This window comes from Stegostoma tigrinum, chromosome 23, assembly GCF_030684315.1.
Source record: "Stegostoma tigrinum isolate sSteTig4 chromosome 23, sSteTig4.hap1, whole genome shotgun sequence".
In the NCBI taxonomy this organism is placed as follows: domain Eukaryota; kingdom Metazoa; phylum Chordata; class Chondrichthyes; order Orectolobiformes; family Stegostomatidae; genus Stegostoma; species Stegostoma tigrinum.
This window is the reverse complement of record NC_081376.1, coordinates 53958342-53983439: the sequence shown is the minus strand read 5'-3', so window position 1 is coordinate 53983439 and position 25098 is coordinate 53958342. Positions and strand designations below refer to the sequence as shown.

Sequence of the window (25098 nt, the reverse complement as noted above, 5' to 3'; positions counted from 1 at the left end):
TTCCACCTGTACTTGACCTTCCAAAATGCATCACTTCACATTTATCTAGTTTAAACTCCACCTGCCATTTTTCTGTCCATGCCTCCAACTGATCTTTATCCAGTTGTTTCCTCGAACAACTCCATCACTATCCACAACTCCACCAATCTTTGTACCATCCACAGTCTTACTAATTAGACAGCTACAGTTCCTCCAAATCATTTATGTAGATCACAACAGCAGAGGTCCCAACACTGATGCCTGTGGAACATCACACAAAGTTGAATGAATGGAGCCGGGAATCAAAAACTTCAGAGACTCAAAAAGTGCAGAAACTGGGATGCTTTCTTTGAAGCAAACAAGGGTTAAAGGCGGTTGGAAGAGAACAAGAGTATGGTTTATTAAACAAAGCACGTTGTCGTGATCCAAATAGGCAAGGCTAGGGTAAGCAGGTTCAACAGTAACAATCAAAAGGGAATTGGGTTTTAAAATAGTTGCAGCTTTACAGGTCACAGAGAAAGAGGAAAGGAGAGGTGTTAATTGAATGGTTCTACAATGTTAACAGGGGAAGAATGAATAAAACTAGCCTCCTTTTAAGCTGAATCAGCTCACAATTGTACTATTGTGAAGGAAGTTTATCTTACTAGCAGTATAGGGAATTGCTCAGAGAAGGTGACTTTGTATTAGTTTCACACCAAAATCTGCTCTCCCTCAAGTGAGATATGAACCTACAATCCCTGACTGGGAAAGTAAGTATTAATTATTAATTAGGCCATAGGGACTTTGCAGTATTCCAGTTCTGAAATTATCCCTTTCCCACCATGTAACCATTACTAAATCCGCTGACTCTGTGGGCGAGCCCTTTATTTACAAAATTACACTGCATCAGTTCCAAAGATCGTGACAATACTGTGGCAGGATTGAATGTACATTCGCAATTAGCACCAAGTGATTATTAGGCAAAGTGTATATTCAACGTGAAAAGCAAGGGTCTTTGCAAGAAACCATCCTGCATTATGAATACTGAATTTTGCATGGAGCTTCTATTTTGAAGTGTGTACAGACAGTCATACAGTCATACAGCACGAATACAGACTCTTTGGTCCAGCTTGTCCATGCCAACCAGGTTTCCCAAACTAAACTAGTTCCATTTGTCTGTGTTTGGTCCATATCCCTCTAAACCTTTACTATTCATGTACCTGTACAGATGTCTTTTAAAAGTTGTAATTATATCCGCCACTACCTCTGCTGGTTCATTCCACGTTTACATCACCCTCTGCACGAAAACATGACCCCTCAGGTCCCCTTCAAACCTTCCCCCTCTCACCCTAAACCTATGCCCTCTAGTTTTGAACTCCCCTGCCCCTAGGGCAAAGACCTTGGCTATTCACATTATCTACACCTTTCATGATTTTATAAACCTCTAAAATGTCACCCCTCAATCTCCTACACTCCAGTGAAAGAAATCCCAGCCTATCCAGCCTCTCCTTATAGCTCAACCCTCCATTTCCGGCAACATCCTTTTAAAATTTTTCTGAACCCTCTCCAATTTAACAATATCCTTCCTATAACAGGGTGACCAGAACCGTATGCAATAAAATCATGGGGGGCATAGATAAGTTGAATAGCAAACCTCTTTTTCCTAGGGGAGGGGAGTTTAAAACTCAAAGGCATATTTTTAAGGTGAGAAGTGAAAGTGGGACTGAGAGGCAATTTTTTCATGCAGAACATAGAACATAGATCATAGAACAATACAGTGCAGAACAGGCCCTTCAGCCCTCGATGTCGCGCCGACCTGTGAACTAATCTAAGCCCCTCCCCCTACACTACCCTATCATCATCCATATGCTTATCCAAGGACTGTTTAACTGCCCCTAATGTGGCTGAGTTAACTACATTGGCAGGCAGGGTGTTCCACGCCCTTACCACTCTGAGTAAAGAACCTGCCTCTGACATCTGTCTTAAATCTAGCACCCCTCAATTTGTAGCTGTGTGCCCTTGTACAAGCTGAAGTCATCATCCTCAGAAAAAGACTCTCACTGTCCACCCTATCTAATCCTCTGATCATCTTGTATGTAGTTCCTCAGCCTTTCTTCATAAGGCCTGTGCTCCAGACCAGGCAACATCCTGGTAAATCTCCTCTGCACCTTTTCCAATGCTTCCACATCCTTCCTGTAATGGGGCGACCAGAACTACACGCAATATTCCAAATGAGGCCGTACTAGCATTTTGTACAGTTGCAGCATGACATCACAGCTCCAGAACTCAATCCCTCTACCAATAAAACCTAACACACCGTAAGCCTTTTAAAAGCTCTCCGACACCTCCTCCTACTGCCCCCTTGATCATGACCCCACCCCTGACCACCAAACCATCATCTCCAACACCATTCATGACCTCATCACCTCAGGGGATCTCCCATCCACAGCCTCCAACCTTATTATTCTCCAACTCCGCACGGCCCGTTTCTATCTCCTTCCCAAAATCCACAAACCTGCCTGCCCTGGTCGACCCATTGTCTCAGCCTGTTCCTGCCCCACCGAACTCATCTCCACCTATCTGGACTCCATTTTCTCCCCTTTGGTCCAGGAACTCCCTACCTACGTCTGTGACACCACCCACGCCCTCCAACTCCTCCAGAACTTCCAATTCCCTGCCCCCCAACACTTCATTTTCACCTTGGACATCCAGTCCCTATACACCTGTATTCCGCATGCAGATGGCCTCAAGGCCCTCCGCTTCTTCCTGTTCCGCAGGCCCGACCAGTCCCCCTCCAGCGACACCCTCATCCGCCTAGCCGAACTCGTCCTCACCCTCTTTCGATTCCTCCCACTTCCTACAGACTAAGGGGGTGGCCATGCTCACCCGCATGGGCCCCAGCTATGCCTGCCTCTTTGTAGGTTACGTGGAACAGTCCCTCTTCCACACCTACACAGGCCCCAAACCCCACCTCTTCCTCCGTTACATTGATGACTGTATCGGCGCCGCCTCTTGCTCCCCAGAGGAGCTCAAACAGTTCATCCACTTCACCAACACCTTCCACCCCAACCTTCAGTTCACCTGGGCCATCTCCAGCACATCCCTCACCCTCCTGGATCTCTCAGTCTCCATCTCAGGCAACCAGCTTGTAACTGATGTCCATTTCAATCCCACCAACTCCCACAGCTACCTAGAATACACCTCCAATGCACCCTCCTGCAAAAATTCCATACCCTATTCCCAATTCCTCCGCCACTGCCGCATCTGCTCCCACGATGAGGCATTCCACTCCCGCACATCCCAGATGTCCAAGTTCTTCAAGGACCGCAACATTCCCCCCACAGTGGTCGAGAACGCCCTTGACCGCGTCTCCCGTATTTCCCGCAACACATCCCTCACACCCCGCCCCCGCCACAACCGCCCCAAGAGGATCCCCCTCGTTCTCACACACCACCCCACCAACCTCCGGATACAACGCATCATCCTCTGACACTTCCGCCATCTACAATCCGACCCCACCACCAAAGACATTTTTCCATCCCCACCCTTGTCTGCTTTCCGGAGAGACCACTCTCTCTGTGACTCCCTTGTTCGCTCCACACTGCCCTCCAACCCCACCACACCTAGCATCTTCCCCTGCATCCGCAGGAAATGCTACACTTGCCCCCACACCTCCTGCCTCACCCCTATCCCAGCCCCCAAGATGACTTTCCATATTAAGCAGAGGTTCACCTGCACATCTGCCAATGTGGTATACTGTATCCATTGTACCCGCTGTGGCTTCCTCTACGTTGGGGAAACCAAGCGGAGGCTTGGGGACCGCTTTGCAGAACACCTCCGCTCAGTTCGCAATAAACAATTGCACCTCCCAGTCACGAACCATTTCCACTCCCCCTCCCATTCTTTAGATGACATGTCCATCATGGGCCTCCTGCAGTACCACAATGATGCCACCCGAAGGTTGCAGGAACAGCAACTCATATTCCGCTTGGGAACCCTGCAGCCATATGGTATCAATGTGGACTTCACCAGCTTCAAAATCTCCCCTTCCCTCACCGCATCCCAAAACCGGCCCAGTTCGTCCCCTCCCCCCACTGCACCACACAACCAGCCCAGCTCTTCCCCTCCCCCCACAGCATCCCAAAACCAGCCCAGCCTGTCTCTGCCTCCCTAACCTGTTCTCCCTCTCACCCATCCCTTCCTCCCACCCCAAGCCGCACCTCCATTTTCTACCTACTAACCTCATCCCACCTCCTTGACCTGTCCGTCTTCCCTGGACTGACCTATCCCCTCCCTACCTCCCCATCTATACTCTCCTCTCCACCTATCTTCTTTTCTCTCCATCTTCAGTCCACCTCCCCCTCTCTCCCTATTTATTCCAGAACCCTCACCCCATCCCCCTCTCTGATGAAGGGTCTAGGCCCGAAACGTCAGCTTTTGTGCTCCTGAGATGCTGCTTGGCCTGCTGTGTTCATCCAGCTTCACACTTTGTTATCAACCTGGATGGCAACTTTCGGGGATCTATGTACACGGATACCAAGGTCCCTCTGCACATCCACACTACCAAGAATCTTTCCATTGACCCAGTATTCTGCCTTCTTATTATTCTTCCCAAAGTGAATCACCTCACATTTATCTGCATTGAACTCCATTTACCACCTTTCAGCCCAATTCTGCAGTTCATCCAAGTCTCCTTGCAACCTGCAACATTCTTCCACACTGTCCACCACTCCACCGACTTTAGTGTCATCTGCAAACTTACTAACCCATCCACCTATGCCTGCGTCGAAGTCATTTATAAAAATGACAAACAGCCGTGATCCCAAAACAGATCCTTGAGGCACACCACTAGTGACCTGACTCCAGACTGAATATTTTCCATCAATCACCACTCATTGCCTCCTTACAGGAAGCCAGTTTCTAATCCAAACTACTACATCTCCCTCAATCCCGTGCCTCTGTATTTTCTCCAATAGCCTACCATGTGGAACCTTATCAAAGGCTTTACTGAAGTCCCTGTACACCACGTCAACTGCCCTACCCTCATCCACATGCTTGGTCACCTTCTCAAAAAACTTAATTAGGTTTCTGAGAAACGACCTGCCCTTGACGAATCCATGCTGACTATCTCCAATCAAATTGTTGCTTGCTAGATGATTATAAATCCTATCTCTTATAATCCTTTTCAAAACTTTTCCTACAACAGACATAAGGTTCACAGGTCTATAATTACCTGAGTCATCCCTCCTGCCCTTCTTGAACAAGGGTACAACATTTGCAATCCTCCAGTCCTCTGGTACTAAACCTGAAGACAATGAGGACTCAAAGATCAAGGCCAAAGGCTCTGCCACCTCCTCCCTAGCTTCCCAGAGAATCCTCGGAAAAATCCCATGCAGCCCAGGGGATTATCTACCTTCACACCTTGTAGAATTGATAACACCTCCTCCTTACTAACCTTTATCCTTTCAATGCTAGTAGCCAGTAACTCAATCGTCTCCTCTACAATATTCTCCTGTTCCTCAGTGAAAACAGATGAGAAATAATCATTTAGTACCTCTCCGATCTCCACAGGGTCCACCCACAACTCCCCACTTGTGTCTTTGACTGGCCCTATTCCTACCCGAGTCATCCTCTTATTCCTCACATACCTATAGAAAGCTTTCGGGTTCGCCTTTATTCTACCTGCTGATGTCTGCTCATGTCCCCTCCTTGCTCTTCTTAACTCTCTCTTTCAATCCTTCCTAGCTAGCTAATCTGTAACTCTCCATCGCCTCATGTGAACCATCCCGTCTCAATGTCACATAAGCCTCCCTCTTCCCCTTAACATGAGATACAATTTCTTTAGTAAACCACGGTTCCCTTACCTTATCGCTTCCTCCTGCCTGACAGGGACATATCTATCAAGGACACGCAATATCTGTTACTTAAACGAGCTCCACATTTCGATTGTCCCCATCCCCTGCATTTTGCTAACCCATTCTATGCCTCCTAAGTCTTGCCTAATCTTATTATAATTGCCCTTCCCCCATCTATAACTCTTGCCCTGTGGCATGTTCCTATCCCTTTCCATCGCTAAACTAAACATAACCAAATTATGGTCACTCTCTCCAAAGTGGTCATCTACCACTAAATCAAACACCTGGCCTTGTTCATGACCAAGTACCAGATCCAGTGTGGCGTCCCCTCTTGTCAGCCCTTCGACATACCGAGTCAGGAAACCTTCCTGCACACATTGGACAAAAACTGATCCATCCGACGTACTAGAGTTACAGCATTTCCAGTCAATGTTCGGGAAGTTAAAGTCTCCCATAATGGCCACCCTGTTCCTTTCACTCCTGCCCAGAATCGTTTTGCCAATCCTCTCCTCCACCCACAGAGGGTGGTTCCTAAGTAGAATGAAGTGGTGGATGCAGGTACAGTTACAACATTTAGAAGATATTTGGACCTGAACATTAAGGGATAAGGCCAAACGCAGGCAAACGGGACTAGTTTAGTTTGGGAAACTTGGTCAGCATGGACGAGTTGGACCAAAGGGTCTGTTTCCATGCTACTTGACTCAATGACTCCACTCTCAATGATGCTACTTAGTAAAGCACATATCATCAGCAACACAGTATTAAATCAACATTATTACAATAATGCAGCTTATCCTCTCAGTTTTCCCCTGCATGGTTAATGTTCTGTAACTTAAAAAGATGAAAGTAAAGTTTTTTCCATTTCACCAAGGAAAGTCAGGCTACTTCATATCTAACAATCTGCTCTGAAAACTCTTCACATTTTGACATGTGTGATGAATTGCCTCACAGCAGCCTAGACAATCCACAACTTTCTGAAGACTCTATGTCCTGATGTTCATGGTTCCATTAAAAAAATCCAGGATCTGAAGTGAGATTTTAATCAAAACCTGAAAAGTTCTGTCTTTGGCTATACCTTGTGAATATTCAAGGTTCCGTTGAAGTACGGCCGTAAGTTTGTGAGATACATTATTAATCTCTTCATCTATAAATAGGGACAAAAAACATTATTTTTCCTCACCTTCAGTGATGAAGGTAACAAAATTGACCATAATTTATTTTAGAATAATATGTTGTAACAAATAATGACATTGCAGTATATTGAAATAGTACCATCAATTAAAAGACATGTTTGTTTTGTTCTTGCAGGTCTCTAAATTTTAATTTCCTATTCATTAGTGCATGCAATTATGAAGGAATTGACAATGTTTGGTGTAGGAGTCTCCGTGGTCTGTGACAGGAAAAGCCATAGCAACCAAAATGTAAACACCGAGCAAATTTTAAAATACTCACATATGGAATGTCCTATACAAATGATCAATGTTATACTCTCGTGGGTTGAACAATGCACCTCATTAAAAGTTGTGCTCAGTGTCATTGCCATGTGTTATGGATATAAACTAGGAAGGTAAAAAGGAGAATTGAGAAAAATTGACTTGAGAAAAAAAGGAAGTGCTTAAGGCAAAAACAGTTCTGACCAAGAAAATTCAATGCTATGTTTATTATCAGAGTTAATTTATGTAATTCATAACCTTTCTTTCAGGAAGCTTACTTGCTTATAGGAGGTTGTATAATCTGATACTGCAGATTTTTTTCCCAATGTCAATGTACTTTTATGCATAGCTCTGGCCCCAAGGTGGCTCTCAGGCTGCATCTCCTTCGCAACATTTGTCCTGTAGGGTTGGTCCCTGAGAACAGTCATTTCCTTGGCCTGGTCAGTAAGAATTGTGTTGGTGCAGCAGCCTTTGCCAAAACCAGTTAATATTCGTGTCCATTCATGATTTGACATCTTGTAAAATTAAGCTGTAAGTAGTACATAACAAACAAATTTAATCCAATATCTTTAAGGCAAAATATTCAAACTGTGTAATTTTCTGATTTTTAAAAGTTTTATTGCTAAATAGCATTTGATTTGTGTAATACAGTTCATGAGGGACATTATAAATTGCTAATTCAAAGAATTACAGATGGCTGAGTAATAATGTTGAAATTTATTTAATTTTTTGTTCAACACTTTAAGTTACTAATGTGAAACTCAAGCGATTCAAAGAATTCTGTCTGCATGGTTAGTCATTATACTTAAGTTCCTTCAACTCACTAAGTAAAAAGCTGGAAAGAAGAAAATGCTTAATGCTAATATTTATCTATAAATCCTAAATTCAATGCATATTTACCATATTTTGTAAAAACTGGTGTAAACAAACAGAAGACAGTCATCTCATGCTGCTTTCTGTTGATCTAGGGATAAAAGATTATTAACACCTCTTAACCTTCAACTATCTGTCAAACAATGATTCCTGGTTAAGCTCAGGATTTACAGCATTTAATCTATGTGGCCTTGGAGAAACATGACAAGGGCAACGCAGCTGTAAAACTAGAACAGAAATTGCTCAGCAGGTCTGGCAGCATCTGTGGGGAGAAAGCAGAGTTAACACTTTGGGCCCAGTGACTCTTTTCCAGAAGTCAATGAGAATTCAGTTCTGAGGAAGGGTCATTGCACTCAAAGTTCTGATTTTGTTTTCTCTCCACAGGTTCTGATGGACACACTAAGTTTTTACGCAATTTCTGTTTTTGTTTCGGATTTCTATCATCTGCAGTTCTTTGTTTTGCCGTAATGAAACTGACCATATCCTGCTGGTAACTTACAATATGTAGGGTCAATCACTCCCATCATTAGGAAGCAATGGCCTAAATTTAGTGGCAGAAATAAGAATGTGGCTATCATTGTCATCACTATTGGGGACTAAATCAGACAACAAATTGCTGTCTGAGTTATTCTGTCAGATGTCCTGCTGTTCCATAAACTGGAGTAAACTAGTATCTTGTGAGAGACTCTGGATTCAAATACAAAAGGATATGAATTAAGTACATAAGTGATGGATACTCAGTAAAAGTAATGGAAAAGAAATCCATTCAAGTGGAATTGATTTTTAAAACAGATAAATTAAGTCTCACTAAAACCAAAAAGAACTGCAGATACTGGAAATCAGAAACAAAAACAAAACAAATTGCTGGAAAAACTCAGCAGGTCTGGCAGCATCTGTAGGGTGAAAGCACAGCTAACTTTTAAGATCAGTGATACTTCTTTAGAACTGTAAGTCTTTCTCATCTCCAAGAAATCAGTTTTGCACTGAAATTAACTTAGAAGTGTGGTGTGTCATTCTCATGTGGGCGTTGTATCCAAGTAGAAAGGCCCATTAGTTATCCTCGAGACCCCAATTCTATCCTGTCTTAGAATTAAATGTATGGTTTAAACCATAACCATTTATAACCTGATATTCTCAACCACTTCCTCAGAATCACCAACTACTGTAAGGGTGGATACTACTGCCATTATTGCTAAATGTGAGCATCTTACACTGTCTTTCCAGAAGAACAAACAAGGCCTCTCTTTAATCTTTAACAGCCATTCATCCGGGCCTGTTGTTAAGCAGATTTCAGAACAGGTCATTCAACACTGCCAACCCCAACCCACCCCCACTTCATTTTATCCTTCCAAAACAGAACAATTTGTAAATCTCATGGTATTAAAGAAGGAGAAAAAGATGAAAAAAAATCTAAAATTTGACAAGATTTCCAGCAATTCAGTATCTGAAGAAGTGAAATGTCATGATTTTATTTATTCACTGGGCCACAGTTATTTATTGGCAAGATACTGATGGTGGGAAACTTTAAAATGTAATACCGAGGTGAGGCTGTTAAATTCTCTCTTGTTGCAACGGACATGGCTGCTACTTGTCTGGTATGAATATTACTTGAAATTATCACCCTGAGACTGGATGTTCTCCAGAACCTGTACAAGTCCGCATTGTCTATTTCATTGTCTGAGGAATAGCAAATGGAGCTAAACACAGGAATTCTCCAGCATCTGCAGTTCCCATTATCTCTGGAGCTAAACACAGTTCACTTGATAGTGAACAACCCCACGGTCTGACCTAGTGATGGAGGGAAGGTCATTGCTGAAGCAGCTGAAGAAATCTGATCCTAATACACTGTTGTGAAGAATTGCTGTGGTATGTCCAGAGGCTAGAATGATGCGCCACTTTGATTCCGTCAGTTCAGGTTGGATTTGAACCAAGTGGCAGAACGGGAGTTTCCTAGTCCACAGAACTTTCCAATGTTGCTGTTAAATATTGCTTTTTTTCCCCATTCCAAAGTCAGAATTGGAAAGCAGAAACAAACAAATATGAAGCAGGAAAGTGTTAACTAGGCAGTAAACTGAAATATTCAATGTCACAACTCTTACTCAGCCAATGTTGGTATTACAGGTGATTCCAAAGCCTGGTGTTTCTAGTAAAAACACATGTCTGTACACAGCAGGCAGATGGCTTGAATTTTACTCACAGTGACATAACGGTTTGATTGATAGGGCTCCGTACAACTATCATTTTCAAGCGGATCACTTAGCATACACAGTTTTTCTTGTTAATGTAGAACAATAAAGAAAAACTGTCTTAGTTAATTCTGACAATATTTTTGACTTCTCCACACATACTAATGATTTGTACAGTGAGCCTCCCAGTTTAAAACACTTCAGCAGCTGGTTCGCCTGACATTCAACTCACCAGCTTTCCACTCAGCTTACAGACATTCAACAGGTGCTGGACACTAACTCTCAACACTCAGTACTCTCCATTTCCACAACTAACAGATTACTGTAATAATACAGGATCTGAGATGTTGGAACAATAACACTTTGAACTGCTAAGAGTAACTTTCATCAGTTATTAGGACTGACTTGCATTAAAAACTGTAAACATAATATCGTGCTTAATTTTATACACTTGCTTGAATGCAAACATTAATTGTCAAAGTACTCTCAGATGCAGTGATCATGAAAAGTTTCTCAAAAAGGAAACAAAAAGATGAGTAACTGGGAAGTATCACAGCCAGACTACGTTGGAAAACAACTGAAACGCTCAGAGTGTTGATGATGGGACAGGTCATGAGCGAAGTTGCAAGCCTGGGAAAGGAGCTTGTTAGGTCCCTCCGACACAATGGGTTTATGTTTCACAGAACACACTGCACCTTCAACCATCGCACAGCCCAGCACTTTGTTTTCTATTTACTCACTTGTGGGGCATGGAAATCGCTGGCTAGATCAAAATTTCTTGTGCATTCTGAATTGCCCTTGAGAAGGAATGGCATACTCACCGTCTCCCCTCTCACCCAAACTCCACATTGCCCTCGACAATAAAATGTGAGGCTGGATGAACACAGCAGGCCAAGCAGCATCTCAGGAGCACAAAAGCTGACGTTTCGGGCCTGGACCCTTCATCAGAGAGGGGGATGGGGGGAGGGAACTGGAATAAATAGGGAGAGAGGGGGAGGCGGACCGAAGATGGAGAGTAAAGAAGATAGGTGGAGAGGGTGTAGGTGTGGAGGTAGGGAGGGGATAGGTCAGGACAGTCCCTGGACTGACCTATCCCCTCCCTACCTCCACACCTACACCCTCTCCACCTATCTTCTTTACTCTCCATCTTCGGTCCGCCTCCCCCTCTCTCCCTATTTATTCCAGTTCCCTCCCCCCAACCCCCTCTCTGATGAAGGGTCCAGGCCCGAAACGTCAGCTTTTGTGCTCCTGAGATGCTGCTTGGCCTGCTGTGTTCATCCAGCCTCACATTTTATTGTCTTGGAATCTCCAGCATCTGCAGTTCCCATTATCTCTCTCTCCACATTGCCCTCCCTCACCCACACTCATTCCTTTTCCCCCTCGTCCACATTCCACCTTCACAGAACGGTACAGAACAGATGCAGGCCCCTCAGTCCACTATGTCCGTGCCGTCCATGATGCCATTCTAAACAAATCCCATTTATCACAATATAGTCCTTACCTGTCTATTCTCTACCTGTTCATATGTCTGTCCAAATGCTTCTTAAATGTTGCTATTGCATCTAGCTCTATTATCTCCCCTGGCAGAGCATTCCAGGCACCCGCCACATAATGCATAAAAATCTTGCCTTGCACATCTCCTTTAAACATTTCTCCCTCTCACCTTAAACTATGCCCCCTAGTACATGACATTTCCACCCTCAGTAAAAGACTCTGAATATCTACCCTATCCGTGCCTGTCAACACTTTATATACTTCTATCAGGTCACACCTGCAACCCCCGCCCCCCCCTTCAGATTCTCCTTAATCCTACTTGCCAAGGACATTTCATGGTTCCTTTTAGCCCTCCCTATTCCTTGTTTAAGTTCCTTTCTGCTTCCTTTATGTTCCTCAAAGGCCTTGTCTAATTTCATTTTCCTAACCTTACACATTTTTTTTCTTTTTGACCGAACTTTCAATATCTCTTGTCACCCAGGATTCCCAAATCTTACCATCCTTATCATTCATCCTCACAAGAACACAGAGTGATAGAGTTGTACTGCGCGGAAATGGCCCCTTCGGTTCAACTCATCCATGTCGACCAGACATCCCAAATTAATCCATTCCCATTTGTTATCATTTGGTCCATATCCCTCTAAACTCTCCCTATGATGTAACCATCCAGTTGCCTTTTAAATGTTGTAATTGTACCAGCCTCCACCGCTTCCTGTGTCAGGTCATTCTATATATGCATCACCCTCTGCATGCCCCTTAATCCCTTTTAAATCTCTCCCCTCTCACCTTAAACACATGACCTCTAGTTTTGGACTCCTCTTCACTGGGAAAAAGACTTTGGCTATTCACGGTATCCATGTCCTTCATGATTTTATCAACTTCTATAAGGTCACCTCTGAGCCTCTGATGTTCCATCAATCCAGACAGTGGTATGGCCTAGAGAGGGCTGCCAGCCACACGGTCAAGCTGCTATCCTTGGTAGTGCCAGTGAGGAGGCCATGGCCACTCTTGAAAGACACCCTGTTGGAGTATCAGCAATGTGGAGAACCCATGCTATAGGTTAGAAACTTGGACGTTCCCGTGCAACTGCTGGAATTGTGTTTTTAAGTGGCAGAGCTCTTCATTTTGAAGGTAGAGATAATGCAGTGTGGAGCTGGAAGAGCACAGCAGGCCAGGCAGCATCAGAGGTGCAGGAAAGTTGACCTTTCAGGTCTGGACCCTTCTTCTCTGAGCTAACCCAAAACAGCAACTTTCCAGCTTGTCTGATGCTGCCTAGCCTGCTGTGCACCTCCACGTTGTGTTACCTCTGACTTCAGCATTGGCAGTTCTTACCATCTCTGAATGATTTTGAAGGTAGCTGTCTCAGGTACTTTGATGAATTGCTGTAGTGTATCCTGTAAATAGTATACACTGCTGCTACTGAATGGTGGTGGTAGAGGGAGTGAATGATCAAGGAAGGAGGGTGGAGTGACAATCCAATGGGCTACCTTGTCTTAAGACTCCTGAATCCACTAATTAATAAGACGAGTCAGAGTATTCAAACTGCACAATCTTGCAGTTGGGGCAATTTTTAAATCGATTCATGGGATAAGGGCATAACAGGCTAGGGCAGCATTTATTGCACATTCCAGAGGTCAGTTTAGAGTCAACTGCACTGCTGAGAGTCTGGAGTCACATGCAGTCCAGACCGTGTAAGGATGACAGGTTTTCTTTCCATAAGGATAAGAGTGAACCAGATGATCATCATGAGACTCTCAATTCCAGATTTTGTTTGTTCTAAATTTTAAATTCCACCATCTGCCATGATGGGATTCGAACACGGGTTCCCAGAACATTATCCACATCTCTGGACTAACAGATCAGTGACAATGCAAGGCAATACTCTTAAACCAGGATAGTGAGTGGACAAAACTGTTCAATAAAGTGCTCAATGTGAAAACTGTAAGGTCATCCACTTTTCATCTCACAAAGACAAATCAGAATATTTTGTTGACAGTGAAAGACTGGCAACTGTGAAGGAGCAAATGGATTTAGATGTCCTTGTACATATATCATTAAAAGCCATTGCAGATTATTAAAACAAAAGTCAAAAAGACTAATGGAAGTTTGCGCTTCATTTCAGGAAGGTTAGGGCAAAGAAGAGGAATTGTTTATACAGACCCTTGTTCCAATCTCAACTAGAATACTTACCGAGATCTGAGTCTCCAGAAAAATATTTGTCTTTGAGGGGGTTGCCCACAAATTTCCAAGAATAGTTATATGTAAAATGGCAAGTAAGGCTAGGCTATTTAAATTATGTGTGTATTTTTTGTAGTTAAGCAGGTTAATAGACAATGTAACTAAAGTTATCATAATTAAAACATTGGTTGATAGGCTAGGTACAGAGAAACTACATTTCTGGTGAGGTAAACTGAAACAAAAAAGGGTGTTCTCTTAAAATTAGAGAAATGAGGACAAATTTCCTCTCTTAGAGGATAGTGAATTTGTGGAATTCTTTCCCACAAAGAGCTGTTGAGGCTGGGTCATGAAGTGCGTTTAAGACTGAAATAGACAGATTTTTAATAAACAAGGGAATCAAAAGTTAGAAGGAACATGCAGGAAAAAGAAGTTAGGGATTTTCATATTAGCCATGATGTCATTGAATGTTAGAGCAGAGTTGACGGTTAGAATGGCCTGTTTCTGCACCTACATCTTATGGTCTTAATTAGACATCTGGTATTTAGGACTGAGATCAGAAGACGGACCCTTGCTGAAGCTGTACAAGATCTTGGTGAGGCCACATTTGGAGGACTACATGCAGTTCTGGTTGCCCTGCTACAGGAGGATATTAATAAACCAGAAGAGTGCAGAAAAGATTTACAGGGATGCTACATAGACTGGAAGGTTTGAGTTATAAGAAGATGTTGGGTAGGCTGGGATTTTTTTTCCTGGAGGGTAGGAGACTGACGGCTGGCTTTATACAGGTATACAAAATCATGAGGTATAGGTAAGATAGATAGCTGACAGCTTTTCCCCATGGTATGGGAGTATAAAACTTTTTTTTTAAACAGAGGATGGTGAGTGTCTGGAATGGGTTACCAGAGGTAGTGATGGAAGCATGTACAATTTTGACATTCAAGAAACATTTGGACAGGTACATGGATGGGATAAGTATGGAGGAATATGCACCAAATGCAGGCAAATGAGACTAGTTTAATTTTGAATTCTGGGCAGCATGGGCAAGTCGGACCAAACGGACTGTTACCACGTTGCCTACCTCAATGACTCTAAGCACTTTGTTCACACTAAGAGTAGTCTATACATGGGAAAGTTCTTCCCCCACAGGCTGTGAATACTAGGTTAATTAAAATGGTCGTGGGTGACATAGATGGATCGCCATCAGGTGACAGTACACTACCGAGAAATACCGAGTGATGTAATAACTGAAGTTGAGGAACACCTGAGCTATACCAAATGGATCCAGGAATGAGGAATAAGAATTTTAGCTACAAAGGACAGGTTGGAGTAAATGGGAGACATTGTCTTTTACTTAAAGGAGGTTGGGGGAGTAAATTTAATAGCGGCACACCACATTATTACAGGTTTTGATCAGGCGGACAGACAGGTTGATAGCCTCAGTACACAGATTCAAGGTTTTGTGCAAACTATATAGTGGTGTGGGTATGGTGAGGAGGAACATTAATTTACATAATGAGTGGTGATGGCCTAGAAATCAGTGTGTAAAGTAGGTTGGAGCATAGGTAACCAATGATTTCAAAAGAAAATTGGATAAGGACCTGAGGAAGATAAACTTGCACAGATACAGGGATAGAGTGAGGGTATGACACTGACTTGGCCCACTCTATAGAAAACAGAATCAATGAGCCAAATAGCCTCCTTCAATGCCTTAAGTGACTACCACTGGCTGGCCAGAAGATATGAAAAAGCATACTCTCAGCACAGTTTTGGCATTCTCAGCCTGCCACGTTTTATACTTTTCCACATCCAACATGCCAAAACAGAAATTCTTTTTGAATATTTTTTGTACAGGCTTTGAAGAAATAATGCTAGAACAGCCATGATCACTTTTGACATCTGCCCTACACTGCTCAATGGACAACTTGAAGGCAGTGTGATAAATTAAATACTGATGCAGAAAAGAACAAGGTTGCAGAAATAACTATGAACTTAATTGCAGAGCTGTAGCTGTACATGTGTAATGGCTGCAAGCATATTTCCTTTCATCTCATGATAGATTCAAAGCAAAATCATACGGATAAGGGGAATTTCATAATAAGAGGAAATAAATTCAGTAAACAGGAAAATATTCCAATTTATTTTGCTCATTAATGTGTTTTGAGAAAAGGAGATAAATTAGTCACCTGGGCGAACCAATCAGTTTCCCCTTCAGACTGAGATAACAAGGTGTAGAGCTGGATGAACACAGCAGGCCAAGCAGCATCAGAGGAGCAGGAAAGCTGACGTTTCGGGTTCAGACCCTTCTTCAGAAAGGAGGTTCTAGGCCCGAAACATCAGCTTTACTGCTCGGCCTGCTGTGTTCATCCAGCTCTACACCTTGTTATCTCAGATTCTCCAGCATCTGCAATTCCTACTATCTCTCCCCTTCAGACTTCTCTTTTTAAGAGAAGGGAGGTCCAATTTGCACAAAAACTAGAAGTTGTTGGAAAAATTCAGCAGATGTGGCACCATCTGTTAAGAAAAATCAGAGTTAATGTTTCGGTTCCAGTGACCTTTCCTCACAACACAATTTGCACAATCCTTCCTGAACACTGTTTCCTCTCAATTATTTGTAAATCTTTCACTGAGTTAAAATTAGGGGTTATGGAAACCAGAGCTGCACACAACATGCCACAAATGATAGCAAAGTGTGGAGCTGCATGAACACAGCAGGTCAAGCAGCATTTTAGGAGCTAAGGTTTGCATGAATTTGGCATCATCTCTTTGCTTTTCTATATTGTTTCTCCACCAAAATATTCCCCAACTCTTTTTTTTCACCTTCATACAGTTATCAAATAGCTCCTTTTAGTGATTTATGCATTTCGTCAGTTTATGCTTTACTCTATTTGGTTTCTTACCTTCCAGAACATCGGTGGTGTCTTCTTATCGCTGCTGTCAAAATAAAGCACTTCACACTTCCCCAAGCTGCTAATTCTCCCACTTGCCAAAACTTTCCATTTCAATGGGCAGCAAACATTTTCTTTAAAAAGTAAATTTAGAACCAGAGGTTTACTTTTGAAAAAACTTGTTAAACTTGAAAATATTGTGATGATTTCTACCCTGTTTACAAGTTCATTTTCAAAATGAATTTGCTAATCAGACTATTAGAGATACTGAGTGGAGGGGAATAAACCGTCATTAATCTATTTAACAAGTGAATGATAATGAGCTTCTGTGCATTTATCTTTTAATTCCAGGAATTTCGAAATTGATTCCTGAATTTTAACTTAATTCCAAAGTATTAATTTAATTCCCGGTATTTTAATTCAGTTCCGAGTTTTAATTTAGTTCCCAGTATTTTAATTTTTAATTTACTTGCTTGCTATCGCTGATTTATGAGAGGCTTGAGGCCTGAACGCCGCCGTTGCTAAGTTACCAGGTATGTTTAATCGCTCCTGAGTGATCGAGACGGCTGGAGGCAGGGGGAGGGTGATTCGACACTTGATGAGTTAAGATGGACGATCGTTGGTATAAGGCGGCGGGACGAACCCTCGCGAGATTTAGAAATCCCCCATCAGGCGTCGCGGCCGCTGCTTCCTCCTCTTTCGCCATATTGACCAAGCGGTAAGATGTCGGTAGGGTCTGGCCGGCGGTAATCCGCCTTGTATCAGCGCCATCCTCGGCACTGACGCTGATTTTTCCCGTGCCCCTTCAAGTATGTGATGCGGGGATTCATCCGGTGCGACTATGGGCGGGCAAAACGTGCGTAGTCCGTGTAAATATTGCGGTGGGTTGTGCCCCCCCCCCCCGTTGCTGTCGACTCAGTGGGAGGGAGATGAGCAGGCTGTAGGGCGGGAGGGAAGGCCTGGGGGCGGTGTGATGGATACCCGGCTGCAGTGAAGCTGGGAGCGCGGAGTGTTGTCTGATTTACAGTGGGTGATGCTTTCATTCTACACTCTCCCATTAGTCTTGGTTCCTCTGGTGAAGGGGATGGATTTGAGACTGGGGCAGGGTCAGGGTAGCGAGATGGTCCACAGTGACCCCTTCTTTCCCTCCCCCCGTCCCAGTTTGCTTTGTCCCTTGTGTTCACCTCCCCTCCTGGCCTTCTGCAGCTGATTTTGTTTCTTTTTCTTCAATAATTAATTCACAAGAGCAGCATCTCTAATCTGTTCCCTCACCTCCAGGCATCATGGTGCGCATGAATGTTCTCGCCGATGCCCTCACCAGCATCAACAATGCAGAGAAACGTGGAAAACGCCAGGTTCTCATCCGGCCATGCTCCAAAGTAATTGTGAGATTCCTGACTGTAATGATGAAGCATGGTAAGATGGTTTCTTTCACTGCCTAGGTGGCTGTCATGTGTTGCACTGCAAAGGATGAGACTTTCTGGTACTATAGCCGTACAGTGTGGAAACATACCCTTCAGTCCAACTCATCCATGCTGACTGGCTATCCTAAATTAATCCAGCCCTATTTGACAGCATTTAGCCCATATCCCTGTATGCCCTTCTTATTCATGTACCTATCCAGATGCCTTCACCACCACCTTTTGCAGAATGTTCCATATAAGCACCACCCACTGTTGAAAATATTGGCACTTAGTCCCTTTTCAAATCTTTCCCCTCTCACCATAAACCTATGCCTTCTGGCTTTGGACTCTCCCAACCTGAGGAAAAGACCTTGGCTATTCACCCTATCCCTTGTGTAAATGTCAGCCTCTGACAGGAAGGTGGTGGTGCTTTTGAGACTTGTGCTAATCTATCTTTGATTCTTTAATTGTACTTCTTTACAGGATAGTAAGTGTGATGGGAGTTGGAGAAGAGTCTGAAGAAGGTTAATGCAGTGGTGAATCTGTAGAACTCATTGCCATGGAGAGTTGTGGAGGCCAAATTATTCTTTAGTTAAGACAAGTGGATAGGTTCTGGATTGATAAGATCGAGTATTACAAGATGTCGGCAGGAGAACAGGGTTGAGAAACATATCAGCCATGATGGAATGGCAGATCACACTTAATGCTTGGCCTGATTCTTCTAATTTTGCCATATTTTGGACTGTCAATGCTTGAAATGTCATTAATTCTGTATGACTTATGTAGAATGTGATGGGGGTGTTTATTAAATTGGAGTCAGGATCATTAGTTAACAATTTGAGACTTTCAAAAAAAATTACTAACTTCTTTGGCCTCAAAGTGTGGTTTTTTATTTACAGGCTACATTGGAGAGTTTGAGATTATTGATGACCACAGAGGTGGGAAAATAGTTGTCAATCTCACTGGCAGACTGAACAAGGTAAAAAAAAAAGCTGCCCACAGTTTGCAGATATGCCCTTTCTGCAGTTTCATATTGTAAAGATGAAGACTCCTTTGCTTGTGTTAAGATGTGTGATTGCTTTCAGGTGTTGTGCTCACTTCATTCATTTTGGCACTGGTTTGTTTTCACTCTTTCCTAGGTCTTGACCAAGTAATCTGTTTCTGATGTTTGTTGAAGGAGAAATAGTCTATTGTTTGACCATTACATAGCACTTCTTTGCCACTGACTTACCTTTTTTTTTTGCTTCTTGATAGTGTGGTGTCATTAGCCCCAGATTCGATGTTCAAGTCAAAGAGCTTGAAAGGTGGCAAAATGGACTTCTGCCTTCCCGTCAGTTTGGGTAAGTCTTGCTGTCAACTTCTAAATGAGAAATTTTGCTCCAGTGTTTCGAGCCCATGATGAAAGGCCTTGTAAGGCCTGTTGATGTAGATGTTGCCAGTTTACATTGTTTAATGTTGAATAATGGGAGCCCCAAATCTGGTCTGTTGTGGGGTGTTCATCTCCCATATTGGTTGGAAACACTTGAATCCACTAACTTTGTGTTCTATTACAACACAGCTTTTAAACTCTCACCTTTTGGGTCACTCCTGTATACCTCCAAAGGCACAACATGATACTACTGAAGAATGTCTTGAGCCCTCCTCAATTTAGATTTTCTGTTTTACTAAAAGTCAAGAACATTGAAATCTTCTCTGATCTCAGTGGGTTTGGTTTGCCATTAACCAAGGCGATTGTCTGCTTGTCAGTTTAGTGATGAGTTAATTGGTGTCTGGAGAGGGCCTGGAGCTTGTTAATCTTGATGATTAATGGTAAACACCCAAGCTATGAATTTTCAGAGGTCCAGTTTGGTTTGGAGCCTACGAAGTCGATGGGATTTATGACCTGGTTATACTTTTGAAGGAAAAATGTGTAAATGAGTTCTAGGGACTTTATTCAAAAGCACACTTGATTTGGAAGATTTGTGCAAAATTTGCTCACCTGAACCATTTCGTGTCTCAGTAGTTTGGAGGCAGCTTGAGGTTATTGACCTTGGTTCATGACAAACCAAACCCGTAGAGACCAGAGCCTAATCAGTGTAGGATCAACTGTACCATGATCTCTTTTTTTAAAGAAGAGGAATACGAATTGTAGTGAGCTGGGAAATCAACTTTTCTACCAATCAATCCCCTCTAACTTTGTAAACTCAGACTGATGTAACTGGTTAGTAGTTAATTCACCTTCAAATACTAAACCTCCTGACTACACCCTACTGGTTTTTAAATGCTTGCAGTGAATCTGTGCTGTCCACAGATTTGTTATTTCAGGTGAGCATCTAGTTTTGGATGAAAACCTTTTTAAATAACTTTATAAGTGTGTGCTATCCTAGTTCCTCTTGGTAGATCAAATTCCCTGGGAATTCATTCTTTTTATTTGTTTTGAAAAATGTCAGTAGCCACCCTGATTGTGTTTCCATAAACCACTTTGCAGTTTCCTGATTGTTTCCCAATGATTAGAAATGAGCTCTTAGTGACTTTCATCAATTTGGATATAACCAGAGGAATTCCTTGATTCTAGTGTCTTGTAAATTTAAAGTCTGGACTCCAATTGTTGGGGGGGAGATGTTGAGCCAACCACTTTGTGGATCTGGAATCGGACTAGGTAAGGATGATATTTCCTTCCCTGAAGGACGTAAGTGAGTGAAATTGCAAATATGCCTTTTCTGCAGTTTTCATATTGTGAAGATGAAGAGTCTTCTGCTTGTGTTAAGATGCGTGATTGCTTTCAGGTGTTGTGCTCACTTCATTCATTTTGCCACTGGTTTGTTTTTTCACACTTTCCCAGGCCCTGACAGTTTTTTGAATTTCCAGAAGTATTGAACAACTACCTGTTTCTCGAATGGGATTCAATTTGGTGTAACAGCCTCAAAGCTGCAAGCTTGACCAGATAATTAGTTTCAGATGGGGACAATCAACAATGCAATCATGGTCATGATTAGGCTCTTATTTCCAGGTTCTTCATTGAATTTAAATTCCACCATCTGCCATGATGGGATTTGAATCCATGCCTCAAGAACATTAGCTGAGTTCCTGGATTAGTAGTCTGACGATAATACAATGAAGCCATTGGAAGTTGGACAGTTTTTTGGTTCTGCTTTAGGCTTGGGTGAGTTGGCAGGGAGTAACATCTGGGTGATGGATTTCAAGGTTACTTTGGAAAGTTCAAGTGGATGTAAAGTAAAGGGTCTGATTCTTCATCTTAACACGGTATAGTACAGGTCCTTTGGCCCATGATGTTGTGCCAACCTATTAACCTACTTTAAGATCAAAACTAACCTGTATACCCTTCATTTTACTATCATCCACGTGCCTATCCAAGAGGCACTTGGATGTCCCTAATGTATCTGACTCTGCTACCACCACTGGCAGTGCTTTCCATCCACCCATCACTGAAGAACCTACCTCTGACGTTTCCCCTATACCTTGCTGCAATCACTTTTTAAAATTATGCCCCCTTATGGTTATTTCTGCCTGCGAAAGAAGTCTCTGGCTATCTGCTTTATCTATGCCTCATCATCTTGTACACCTGTATCAAGTCACTTCTCATTCTTCTTTGCTCCAATGAGAAAAGTCCTGACCCCTTTATGTATTGTTAGGTTGTCTCTCTGTCACCTTTTTAGTATAAGTCTTGCTCAGCAGCAAAATTTAGGTCAGTTAGAGTTATGCATTCAGAAAGATTAACTGCTCAGTTCTGTTCATGTAGATATAGCTTTGTTCATTCTTGCTTACGTTAGGCATTCCATCACGTCATTGCTTACATTCTGTATTAACCTTGTGTGTGCCTTGTTTTATTCTCTCTCTGATTATGACCACACAGCATTTATAGGCTGTGACCTGAATACTGGGCCCATGAATGTAACCCTGGGAAGCTGTTGGTTCTCCTAGACTGACTGACTGCAGTCCTCCTCCTTTTGCTTTCCTCTGTTGCCGCTGACACCTTCCTCATGGAGTCACTGCTTCATCTACATTGATGTGATTGGTCCCATCCAAAGACCAGGTTTACGTGAGGCTCTAATCCTGAATGAGGAAAGACGTCAAATCAAACAGCTTGGATTTGTCAGATGGCAGATTGAGTCTAAATTTTAGATAGGGCATGTTTCCCGATTTGAAAAGTCCCACTACACTTTGCTTTTGTAATTTAAAAAGGAGTATTCAGTTGTGCTATCTAAGGCACACAGTCACACCTCTTAATCATATGTCTCCTTGTATTTGAAGGTGTAGGAGCCTGTTGACCATTGCATACATGTCTTGGTGGACAGGAGGGGAATGAAGCATGTTACTCTCTTGATCAATGCAGTTCCCCCTTTAGTTGTTCCCCTCTGCTAGTGTCTAGCCAGTCTTTTAATAAGAACAAAAGATTACAGCACAGGAACAGGCCCTTCAGCCCACCAAGTCCCTGCACTGATCCAGATCCTCTATCTAAACCTGCCATCTGTTTTCCAAGGTCCTGAATTCCTCTGCTCCCTGCCTATTCAAGTATCTGTCTAGATACATCTTAAATTACACTGTAATGCCTGTCTCTACCACCTCCACTGGCAACGTGTTCCAGGCACCCCCCCACCCTCTAGGTAAAGAACTTTGCATGCATATCTCCCTTAAACTTTTCCTGTCTCACCTTGAAATCGTGACCCCCTACTAATTGAGTCCCCCATTCTGGGGGAGAAAAAGCTTCTTGCTGTCCACCCTGTCTATACCTCATGATTTTGTAGACCTCAATCAGACTCCCTTCTTCTCTTCCTCCCCCCCCCCCCCAAAAAAAAACCTGTCTATGTAAATAATCTTAATCTACTCAACCTCACTTCATAACTAGCACCTTCCATACCAGGCAACACCCTGGTGAATCTCTGCTGCACCCTGTCCAAAACATACATTACCAAAAGGATGTGGAAGACAGGAGTGGAAGTAAGGCCATATGGCCCATCTAGTCCACTCTGCCATTTAATTCATGGCTGAGCATTTCAACACCACTTCCCTGCACTCTCCCTGTAGCCCTTGATTCCTTCTGAGATCAAGAATTTGTCAATCTCTGCCTTGAAGGCATCCAACGTTCCGGCCTCCACTGCACTCTGGTAATGAATTCCACAAGCCCACCACACTCTCTGGCTGAAGAAATATCGTCTCACTTCAGTTTTAAGTTTACCCCTCTAATTTTAAGGCTGTGCCCACGGGTCCTAGTCTTCCCCTGCCTAATGGAAACCCCTTCCTAGCATCCACCCCTTCTAAATCATACATATCTTCTAAGATTCTATTAGATCTCCCCTCAACCTCCTAAACTCTAATGAGTACAATCCCAGTATCCTCAGCCGTTCATCATACGCTAAACCTACCATTCCAGGGATCATCTGTGTGAATCTCTGTTGGACACGCTCCAGGGCTAGTATGTCCTTCCTGAGGTGTGGGGCCCAAAATTGGCCACAGTATTCTAAATGGGGCCTAACTAGAGCCTTTAAAACCTCAGAAGCACGTCACTGCTTTTATATTCCAACCCTCGAGATAAACGACAACATTACATTCACTTTCTTAATTATGGACTCTACCTGCAAGTTAATGTGGTGACCAGAACTGTACACAGTACTCTAAATGTGGTTGAACCAAAGTCTTGTACAACTGTAACATGACCTGACAACTTTTGTACTCCATGCCCTGTCTGATGAAGGAAAGCATGCTGTATGCCTTGACCGCTCTTGTCCTGTGTTGCCACCTTCAGGGTACAGTGGACCTGAATTCCCTGATCTTTCTGTGCATCAAATTCCCCTGGGTTTTTCCATTTACCATAGTTCACTCTTGAATGTCATAGTCTGTTTTTTTTTAAAAAAGACCTATTGTCTTCCCTGATTGCCCAACTCCTTACAATGTAAGGCTACGCACTCCTTGAGTGTTGGTTTAACTGAGAGTTGCCACTCTTCAAGATGAGGGAGAGGTTGAGGAGGAGTGGTCCACAAACCAACAGTCCAGTTAACTGCCCTCTTCCTGCACCAAAATCAATAAAAGCCAGTGGGGAAACTAGCTTTTAAGACTGTGTATTCTGACTCAATTTCAATCATTCTCAAATGAGTGTGTTCTTTTTGAATTGAATTGAGTCTGCCCAGGTGCTGGGGCATGGCTGAAACCTTAATTTTCCTTTTTAAATTGCAATATTATTAGGGCTGGACTTTGAACTGGGTTGTAATTTTGAACAGATTATGGAATTAGGAATGGAGTGTTAATGGCTAAATCTAAGCAGGAAACTTCTCAACTCAAATTTTGGTGTGCATTGATTGAAGTCTTTGCAGTGTGGAGATTGCCATATATAGAGTAAGAATAGCTAAAGATTCTACTAGAAATTTACAAGAATGCAGTAGCACCAATTTCATTGTAACAACACTTAAGATGTGTTTTGCTTGGTTCAGTCAAAATGTAGAATTGTTTTGGATTATTTGGTATATTGCCAACAGTAAATGGTTCAAACTGTCTGAAGGATAGTTCAGTCCTTGCAGACATTAGAATATAGAAATGCAGTCAAATATCTGGTCCTGAATTAATGCTTATGCTGTTCATTAGTTTACATGAAACATTGTGTGATTGTCTGAAAATATTGGTTTGAAAATTTGTGGCCAATAAAGCTTTCTACTTTGAACTCCATATGGTTAAGGTTTTGGGTTGAAATTGAGAATTTTTTAAATCTAGGTACCTCGTTCTAACAACCTCAGCAGGGATCATGGACCATGAAGAGGCCAAACGAAAACACACGGGAGGAAAGATCATAGGATTCTTTTTCTAAAACATGTAACCTGTCTATAATAAAACATTGAAACCAC

General features: G+C 42.8%; 2 protein-coding genes across 7 annotated transcripts in view; one reads left to right on the top strand and one right to left on the bottom strand.

The window, feature by feature from the left end:
- The window catches only part of LOC125462393 (uncharacterized), a 27336-nt gene extending 9852 nt beyond the window's left edge, over window positions 1-17484 (bottom strand). For 3 of the 5 annotated variants that reach the window (XR_007249655.2, XM_048552422.2, XM_048552425.2), the window contains exons 1-3: window positions 17332-17469; window positions 16875-16996; window positions 7525-7775 (exon numbers count right to left, since the gene is read on the bottom strand). Coding sequence is in view for 4 of the 5 variants with exons in the window: in XM_048552422.2 (XP_048408379.1) it covers window positions 7525-7761 (237 nt within the window). In the remaining variant the exon portion in view is untranslated. Of the gene's footprint in view, window positions 1-6888; window positions 6958-7265; window positions 7426-7524; window positions 7776-16874; window positions 16997-17331 lie in introns of those variants that run through there. The other 2 variants (XM_048552423.2, XM_048552424.2) reach the window with 2 other exon arrangements.
- On the top strand, window positions 17453-25098 carry rps15a (ribosomal protein S15a). Of its 2 annotated transcripts, none has more exons than XM_048552426.1 (5): window positions 17453-17580; window positions 18141-18278; window positions 19165-19244; window positions 19520-19605; window positions 24968-25098. In XM_048552426.1, the coding sequence occupies exons 2-5, from the start codon at window positions 18146-18148 to the stop codon at window positions 25059-25061; spliced, it is 393 nt and encodes a 130-aa protein (XP_048408383.1). In that variant the 5' UTR covers window positions 17453-17580; window positions 18141-18145; the 3' UTR covers window positions 25062-25098. The 2 variants fall into 2 exon arrangements, with proteins under 2 accessions (XP_048408383.1, XP_048408385.1); XM_048552428.2 differs by having other exon boundaries at window positions 17563-17671.

What these genes read in the sequence shown, in the direction of transcription:
- rps15a (XM_048552426.1), top strand. Translation starts at nt 18,146, where the DNA reads ATGGTGCGCATGAATGTTCTCGCCGATGCCCTCACCAGCATCAACAAT. An exon ending in GACTGTAATGATGAAGCATG is followed by an intron (nt 18,279 to 19,164) that starts GTAAGATGGTTT and finishes TTTTATTTACAG; the next exon opens with GCTACATTGGAGAGTTTGAG. An exon ending in CTGCCTTCCCGTCAGTTTGG is followed by an intron (nt 19,606 to 24,967) that starts GTAAGTCTTGCT and finishes TTTTAAATCTAG; the next exon opens with GTACCTCGTTCTAACAACCT.